We start from the raw sequence: 9,089 nt of genomic DNA, 5'->3' as shown, positions 1-9,089 counted from the left end.
TACAGCCCCAGAGCAGGGTATTAACCAGAAACAGGAAGCAAAAAATTAACGAAAAACAAGAACTGAAACCTACTTAATCTCTCACTGCCTCTCAAAATGGCAAAGAGCAAATGAGCAGCTCCTAGGAGGGGAACCGTCTTAAAAAGGTTAAACCAGGGCTCTGGCACTGCGAAGAACAAGGGCAGAGTGAGGGCTGAACCTGAAAATGAATGACTCTGGGGAGAGGCTAACAGGAACTGTGCTGAAAGGGAGGGAAGGGGGCAAGAGGCTGATGCAATTCCTGAGCATGGCATGCAAATGAGATGAAAACAAGTTTTTTAATGTTGGAACCTCCAACAGCCACTGGAACCTAAGTGCCCCTTCATTATCCTTGTATTTGTGAGCGTCAAAGATGACAACGAAAAAAGGTTGGCAGCAGTTTCTTTTGTTAGCGCCCCCTGTCTTCAGGGAGGCAGTCACCCTTCCTGGGAGAGGAAGAGGCTCCTTTTGGAGGAACACACGTCATTGCCTGGCTCTCCCCCTCACCAGCACCCTCAGAACTGGCAGACATTAACAGACAGTACTTCCTGGGGTTCCAGGACTTTAATTTTCCCCGTTTTATCTTTTTTTTTTTTTTTTTTTTTTTTAAACAATCAAATTTGCAGAAAACTGGCTGGGGCTGGCAGGCACTGGGGTGGGGTGGGGGGAGGTCCATTGAAAAATCCCCCTAATTCACGCAGAGGTTTCAGGTCATGGTTGCTGAGGTGGGGGATGAGGTCAGGGTTTGTAGATTTCCCAACTCACCCAAGAACTGTTTTTCCAAATGGCTGGGGAAGAGATCAAAATGGGTCCCCCAGTACTATAGATGAGTGGAGAAGTCATTGTTCCCCCCATCCCTCAAGTTCTTCCGAGATGTAGAGATAGAGGGCTGCGATTTCTAATTGCCTACAATCTTCTCTTAAAAATATAAAACACGTGCAGTTGGCTTTGGTACAAAAAAGAAAACAACAACAACAAAAAAACATTCTGGTCCCTGTGAGTTTTTCCCCTCACCCCCCAACAAACCATTACGGCCACCTCAACCTGTATTCCATCAACTCTAGGAAGCCAGGTTATCTCCCTGGGGTTTCCATAGAAGACAGAGAGAAGGGGGAACAGCAGTAAGAGGTTGAGGGGAAGGGGAGAGGGACATGGCCCTGACCACAGCCCTTCCTGAAGGGGCAGTAGGGTCTTATGGCTGCAGCCTCTCCTCAAAGATGGGTGTTGCTCAGGAGGGGTGTCAGGGCTAGAACCCAGCAGCTGCACAGTTAAGCCTGAATAAACCCCAGTAGTGTTAAAGGACAAGGCCCCCTGATCCCTATGGCTTGGTTCCCATGTCCCTGGTCCTCTAAATCTCCCCTCTCCCTCCATAACTAATAAACAATAAATAAATAAATTTTCCTAAAGTAGAGGGAAGAAGGCATGAAAAATTGGCATCTGCAGTGTAGCTTCTGGATGCCACCAGGGGGCACTGTGGCCTAATACCCCCAGCTTCCTAAATGGCCCCCCGTGTCCAAGGATCCCAAGAGCTGGCAAGGACAATCAGCAGTTCTTTCAAAAGTTCCCTCGTCATTGGCAGATTGGAGTCCCCAGGTTTGCCTCCCTCAGTAATGTTCTTCAGGGGGACACGGGGTGGGGGGAGGGGCCCCCTTAGCTCTCTGAAGCTACAGGCTCCCCGTCGCGGCTCTCAGTCTCTTCCGGGATGTCCTGCATTCGGGTGAAGTCTGAAGGAGGACGGGGCAAAGTTAGTGAGTGAACAGATGCTCCCGTGATCAACTGAACCCCCTACACTGACGCCTCCCCGTCTGTGGGCTGAGGAGCTCAGAGAGCTGTGAGGGAGGGCAGAGGTCTGTAATCCTTGGGTGAGGGGAAAACCTCTGTCAACAAAGTAAGGTATCCACACCTAGGTACTTGGAAGTATATGGAGACACAATTTGATTAATAAAATACAAAATATGTTAAGATTAGTATTACATGAAGTCACAGTAGTTTTGGGTTATTTTGTATTTCCTGAACCAACTATAAGAACTTGGAGGGCTTTGAAATTTTTTTACTTTGAAAATCTACTTCTGCTTGAACAGGCTGGGAATCATGGACTTACTGGAGCAGAGGCCCCTACATTCTTTGCTTCCTAGAGTTCCACTTCCCATCTACCAGGAGGCAAAACAGGAAGTGCTCTGTGCCCCTCCCAAGAGTCACTGTAGACCTCAGTGGTTGGTTAGGGACCATCCTAATTGTTCCCGTGCTTTAGGATGCAGGCTTCATTTGGAAACCACAGCCCAAGGGTCTGTACCCAGGTTACATCCCATTTCCATTCCATGTCTCCACCAGGATCTCACCTCGTGGACTATGGGGCGGAGACAGACGGCTGCTACCTTCCTCCTCGCTGCCGGTGTCGGGGTCACTGCTATCTTGTAGCCGCTCATCGGGGCTGCCCAGCTCCTGCCTCTCTCGATCCTCAAAGGGTCGATGGACAGAGCGAATAGTCACAGGCAAATCCAGGCGGTCATGGCCTCGGCTGGGCTGTGGACAGCAGGCCAGAAAAGCAGGAGGCCAGGGAATGAGCAGTGTGAAGACTCAACTCTCAGCACCTCTACCACTGACTGATTTCTTTCCGCACCCATCGCAACTGTTCAGTCCTCCCATCAGTATCCTATATCCTTCAAGTCTGATGCCTGATGTCATTTGGCCTCAAATCTCCAATTCCTTTCTGGTTCTCTCATGGACCCTGATGTCCACCCTGATGTCAGTTCACTACTTCAAGCTTCCTTACCTGTGGGGGGGTGAAACTCAAGTACAGGGCATCGCCTGCAGGGAGGCTACGCCGCCTCGGATCCAGAGGCCGCCGGGCCCAGGGGGCCTCAGCTGGGAGTGGTTCCGTGTGGCCCAAGGCGGCCAGCTGCCTGCGAGCCTCTTCGGCCTCCCGCTCCAGCAGGGCGCGGGCCTGCTCGCTCTCTCGGAGCCGGGCTTCCAGGCTGCCAGCCTCCGTCGCCCGCTCTTCGCCGAGGCGTCGGCAGCGCCGTAGCTCCTCTTGCAGCAGCGTGTGTTGCCGCTGCAGCAATGCCAGTTCCGTAGCCTGCTTTTCAGGAGCCACAGGGACAGCCCCGGCTCTGCCAGCCTCCCCATCCCGGGAGTTGGCTCGGGTCAGCTTCTCCCGCCGCTCGGGGCCCTCAGGGAACCGGGCTTCCATCAAAGTGTCCTGCTGGGCCACAGCCGCCTGCGGGTGGAATGGAGACGGAGGGGTGTATCAGGACCCCGTTTCTTCTACCCCTCACCCTCACTCCCCAGGGCCCAGGTCATGATTCCTGGAGAGCTCGAATCGGGAAGGCTTAGAAAGGCCTGTTAGGATGATTCTGTCCCACCTAAATGGGCAGCTCGGGTCTGGCTCCTCCCCTTCCCATGCTAGCCCTTGCCCCACTGACCTGTAGGCCATGTAGAAGTCCATAGAGATTGACCAATCGCTGCAACGCTTCCTGAGGACAGAGGAGAGGGTGGGAACAGAGTCCAAGCTTCAGGATGGGAGAACTGCCCAGAAGTTGAATAAGTGTGGGCGTGGGACAATAAGACTGCAAGTACTTTGAGGTGTACACTCCCCCTCCCAACTCCAAACTGGGCTCTAACTTCTCAGATGACAGTACCCCTCCTTCAGTCTCCTATATCATCACATTCCCACCTCACCTCCTGGGGAGATCTCAGCTGATTTCCATTTCGATCCTGCAGAAACGGGCAAGGATGGGGAATCAGCAGACACACAAGTCCCTGGTGCCTGTCCCTGATAGCTCCGAGTCAAGGATCTATAGGGCAGCTGTCCCTTTCCCTCCCTCTAGCCAAGTCCTGACACCTCCTGAAACCCACCTTCTGGCTGGAGTCTGAGTCAGCTCTGCAGAGCTCAATGGAGCCATTGAAGGTTCTCGCCTCACCATCTGTTGAGAAGGGGAAAAGGATGGGCCGAACCACTTCCCTAGCACCCCGATACCACTCAGTCCCTGGTACCACCCCATTCTCTTTAACCCCTCCCACGTGCTACCTTGGTCCCCTGCCCTGGCACTCACTGGCAGTGACTCCAGGACTCGTGTTACCACCGCTGTCTGGTTCCACGGACAGGGCTGGTTCCCGGGGTGTCAAGAGCAGCTCCACTCCAGGCCCCACCAGCAGGTCTTTCAGGCCCTCCACTGCGGGGAAAGAAGAGGTGAGGACAGCAGCAACAGAGAATCCTGTGGGGGATGGGAGGCGATGCCATTCGCTCAGTACACGGAACATGCAGGCATCTAGGGGAATGCCCCCTGCACGTGTAGTGGGGTCTCACTGCCACCACCACATACAAGGCAAAGGTCATTAAAGGTGCCCAAGGGGCAGCACAAGTATGTGCAGGATGAGAGGTATCAAACAGCAGCAAGGACCATCTTCCCCCGCAAGCAACAGGCACTCAGGGGAGTTATGGCCTATGGGGCTGACGTCCCCCTTGTCTGTGTGTGTCTAGCCACGGGTCCATATCTTGGGATGGTGAGTGGATGAGTCTGGACTCTTCCCTAGGAGCTCCCTCACCCTCACGGATGGCATCCTGCAGCAGCCGCTCGCCACGAGGGGACTCGAGGGACTCAGAGCGGAAAAGCCCCCTGGGCAGGGTGGGCAGGGGCATCCCGCTGCCGCCATCCTCTTCCACCTGGAAGTGGGTCATCTCGGCAAACAGCCCAACCTTCTCCTGCAGCAGCTCCACCAGTGCCCGGTCTTTCTGCTGCAGCTCCACTGTGGATGAGAAACAGGTGAGCACCCAGAAGAGCCAGTAGTGGAGGGGCAGCCCCAGGGGTCAGGGGCCAGGCCTGGGCAGAGGGGCAGGATTCAATTTTGATTTTTTGGCATTTATGAAAAAGAAAATAACTTTTTTTTGGGAAAAGTAACACGTACTTTTGTTTTAAAAACAAAAGTAAAACAATGTGTGGCAGGGACTGCAGGCTGTCCACCAGTTTTCATTCTCCCCACCTTCCTTTAATTAGAGAAGGTGTGCAAGTTTCATCTGGGCACACGGCTGCCCAGTTACACTCGATTTTCCAGCCTGGCTTGCAGCTAGGCATTGGCACGTGACTAAATTCTGGCCAACAGATGTGAGAGTCTTCCAGATCTGCCCTTAAAAAAAATCGGTACAAACTCTCCTTGTTCTTTACCCCTCCTTGCTAGCTGGGATGCAGATGTGATAGCAGGAGCTGGAGTAGTGATGGAGACACAGACATAGAGGACATAGAGATGGGGAATCTTCACATTGAAGAGGGCAGAGCTGCACAACTACTCTGTACTTCCCACTTCTGGACTCTTATGTGGAGAGAAATAATCTAGGACTCTTATGTGGAGAGAAATAATCTACCTCGTGTAACCGACTGATTTTTGTTAATCTTTTTGTACAGCAGTTAGATCATACCCCAATTAATATAAGGCCCTATAGTAAAAAAGTAAGTTACTGTCTTAACCCTGTTATTCCTAGTTTCCCTGCCCAGAGGAAGCCACAGTAATAATATCTTATTTTCCTAGAGATATTGCACACACATATACAAAATACATATGACATATATCTATCCCCAGTATTTTCACATCAGTGGTAGCATATACTTTACAGTGTTTTAAACCTTGCTCTTTTCGCTTAACAATATATTTTGGTTATGGATCTACATCAGCCCTCATAGAGCCATCTCACTTTTTAGACAGTATTCCACTGTGTGGATATATCATAAATTATTTAAACAAACTCTGTGGGTGGACTTACTCTTGATACGCCGCAGGTAAGCCTCATCCTCTGTCTCAATCAGGGGGAAGTCCTCCCTGGATGGGCATCTGGAGGGATAACAGGTTGGGTGGGGTTTGGGGAAGGAAGTCAGGTTACACACCAGGAATCTGCCTACCCTCCTTCCCAAACGTGCTCTATTTCTCCCTGGTAAGCCTCATCAGCTCCACGCCCTGGCTTCATCCACTCCTGACTCTCTCCTTTTCTTAGCACTGATCATCTGCATCTACTGGTCTGTCCCTCTCCAAAGGTCACCTGGAGAGGTAGCATAGTGCAGAGGGACAACTACAGTTTTTGGCATCAAGCACCCTGGGCTCAAATCCTGGCTCCACAATTTACCAGGTGGTAACCTCTCTATTTCCTCATGTGAGAAATGGGGACAATATCTTCCTCACAGGTTTTCTGTGAGGATTAAATGAAATAATGTACCACTGCTTTGAACACGGCAGAAGCTCAATAAATCAATTATAATGAATAATATTATTTTCGCAACTACAAATATTAATATTATTAATAAAAAGGGCACTATAGATCTATTGTCAATGGGACAGGTACTTTGCCTTGTTTTCCTAGAATAGGTAATTTCATACTTTGCACGCATTTCTGAAAAATTTGTTCAAAGTCTTAACTGCAGAAGTAAAAAAAAAAAATAGGTTTACATAGTATAAAGTGGAGAAGAATACATTCTCTGAAAGCTAAAAAAAAAAATCATAGGACTTCCCTGGTGGCGCAGTGGTTTAGAATCCGCCTGCCAATGCAGGGCAGATGGGTTCGAGCCCTGGTCCGGGAAGATCCCACATGCCGCGGAGCAACTAAGCCCATGCACCACAACTACTGAGCCTGCGCTCTAGAGCCTACGAGCCACAACTACTGAACCCATGTGCCACAACTACTGAAGCCCGCGTGCCTAGAGCCTGAGCTCTGCAACAAGAGAAGCCACTGCAATGAGAAGCCTGTGCACCGCAACAAAGAGTAGCCCCTGCTCGCTGCAACTAGAGAAAGCCTGCACACAGCAACAAAGACCCAAACCAGCCAAAAATAAATAAATAAAATATTAAATTACTTTAAAAAAAATCATAAACATCCTAACTGAATTTATTCTTCAGGCATAATCTTTGAGAATCCATTTTCAACATTTTACATGCACTTCACTTTTTTTATCACAACAGACACACAGTTGACTGCCTCAAATCTAATGTGTGTCCAACAGAAGCCAAAGATCTGCTGCTTCAGCACATGAAATGATTTCCTTCTTGCCTCTGTTGTATGGAGTTTGAGTTTTGCTCCTCTTACCACTAGTATCAATGCTTTCATTTTCCTCTTTTTCTTTCTTTCTTTCTTTCTTATTTTTTTTAATTTTTTTTAGCTGTGTTGGGTCTTCGTTTCGTGCGAGGGCTTTCTCTAGTTGCGGCAAGCGGGGGCCACTCTTCATCGTGGTGCGGGGGCCACTCTTCATCGCGGTGCGCGGGCCTCTCACTATCACGGCCCCTCCCGTTGCAGGGCACAGGCTCCAGACGCGCAGGCTCAGCAGTTGTGGCTCACGGGCCCAGTTGCTCTGTGGCATGTGGGATCTTCCCAGACCAGGGCTCGAACCCGTGTCCCCTGCATTAGCAGGCAGATTCTCAACCACTGCGCCACCAGGGAAGCCCCTCTTTTTCATTCATTTTTAGAAAATAAAGGTAAAAGACAGTACAATCCAAATAATGGCCCACTGCCTACAGACTAAGATGTTAATGGAGGTGAAATTGTACTGCTGGCTGGCAGGTATGCCAGAATGTGACAGCTTAAAGTATTCCTTTAGCTTGTCAGCTCATGCTGCATTTGGAAGGTGGTTGCGGTCGTCATCACATAAAGTGCGACTTTACAGGACAGTAGAACATAGATGACATTTCCTGCCTTGGGCCTTCTTGTCTCTCCCCTGGCCTCTGCCTCCACCTCTGAACCCTGGGTTCCATTCCTGGGAGTGCTGTGGCCTGGGGCCTGAAACTGCAGGTACTGTGAGGCCATACACACACTCACACTCGCACGCTCTGCTGAATGACGCGGATCCAGGTGCTCCGGTCATCCCGGGATGCCGTGTGGACCTCATACATCTCAGGGGGTGCCGCGCTGATCAGAAACATCCCTTTCTCCTGGTTGGCGATGTCCCGCACGATTAGATTCTGCAGTGACACCACCGAGGGCTTGTCCTGCCAGTCAGGGGAAAGGAAGGATTAAAGCTGGGAATCCTGACCCCTGGATATTTGAGTCTTCAGTCCTTTTGAAATACCCAAAGGATTGAAGAGTCAGCCGAGAATACAAGTTAAGAACCCAGGCTCTGGTGCCAGCCAGACAGGACTTAGAAACGTTTGTGACCCTTGACGATTTAATTAACTTTAAGCTTTACTTTCCTCATCTACAAAAAGAGGATAATAATGGGCCTTCCTCACAGGTGTAAAAGTGCCTGCATACAGTAACAATTTGTCTTGGCTATTCTTATTTCTCCTTATTATATTATAGTAATGGTTACAATAACAGCTGTTTGACTCTAGAGGATTCCAGGGTTCTTCCAGGCTGGGGTAAGAAAGCAAGAAGGGCCTCAACACTTGTCTGTGCTGAGGAAGAAGAAGGTAGAAGGTCTCACCAGGGCAAGAAAGATGTACTTCTGGTCCTTCTCCTGGAGGAATACCAGCACATCTGTCATCAGCAGCATGAGCACATCTGGCAGGAGGATAAAGGCAGGAGGACAGTCAGCATTATAGTGTCTGAGCAGCTGTTTTTCTTTCTCAAGGACCAGGTCTACCCCATTAGGTTAGAGCTCCTGTTTCCCCTCTTCCTGACCTCTCTCCCTCTGGTTGCTTCCTCCACTTTTGCAGACCTCCACCTCTCCCATTCTTATAGCTCAGAAATGGGGGGTAAATGCATGTGCCATCAGATAAATCAGCTTCTTGGGCTAGAGGTGCCCATAAGCGATCATCCAATGCCTGTGGAGAAAACCCTCTTTATACAACGAATGCGGGTTTCTTAACCTGGGGTCTACAGACCCCCTAGGATGTCTACTGTTGGGCTTCAGAGGCTCTGCAAATCCTCTGAAGTTGCATAAGCAACTTTACATATTAATATATCACACATGTGTATTTTTCTGTGTGAAAGGGTCCAGAATTTTTGTGAGGGAAAAAGGATTCCCAGAGCCTTTCAGTTCCATGTTGAACAACTGACTAACATAAGACCTTTTTGGATATTTGGTCTAAGCTCCCCCCTACCCCAGCATATTGCCACTTCTCATTTTGTGCTCCACAGGGAGGGGAACAGTTGGGTT

The 9,089-nt window shown here is 50.0% G+C and overlaps 1 protein-coding gene across 9 annotated transcripts in view; it reads right to left on the bottom strand.

Moving 5' to 3' along the window:
- Positions 1 to 298: 298 nt before the first annotated feature.
- ARHGEF2 (Rho/Rac guanine nucleotide exchange factor 2) overlaps positions 299 to 9,089 on the bottom strand; it is a 41,982-nt gene continuing 33,191 nt past the window's right edge. For all 9 annotated transcript variants that reach the window (XM_082344215.1, XM_082344218.1, XM_082344220.1 and 6 more), the window contains 11 exons: positions 8,415 to 8,491; positions 7,811 to 7,980; positions 5,774 to 5,841; positions 4,564 to 4,764; positions 4,071 to 4,190; positions 3,874 to 3,941; positions 3,697 to 3,732; positions 3,441 to 3,491; positions 2,792 to 3,235; positions 2,358 to 2,541; positions 299 to 1,742 (listed from right to left, as the gene is read on the bottom strand). In XM_082344215.1, the coding sequence (XP_082200341.1) occupies positions 1,669 to 1,742; positions 2,358 to 2,541; positions 2,792 to 3,235; positions 3,441 to 3,491; positions 3,697 to 3,732; positions 3,874 to 3,941; positions 4,071 to 4,190; positions 4,564 to 4,764; positions 5,774 to 5,841; positions 7,811 to 7,980; positions 8,415 to 8,491 (1,493 nt within the window). In that variant the 3' untranslated portion in view covers positions 299 to 1,668. The remainder of the gene's footprint in view (positions 1,743 to 2,357; positions 2,542 to 2,791; positions 3,236 to 3,440; positions 3,492 to 3,696; positions 3,733 to 3,873; positions 3,942 to 4,070; positions 4,191 to 4,563; positions 4,765 to 5,773; positions 5,842 to 7,810; positions 7,981 to 8,414; positions 8,492 to 9,089) is intronic.

This window comes from Balaenoptera borealis (genome assembly GCF_965194805.1).
Source record: "Balaenoptera borealis genome assembly, chromosome: 1".
Lineage (NCBI taxonomy): Eukaryota > Metazoa > Chordata > Mammalia > Artiodactyla > Balaenopteridae > Balaenoptera > Balaenoptera borealis.
This window is presented reverse-complemented; position numbering and strand designations above follow the sequence as displayed.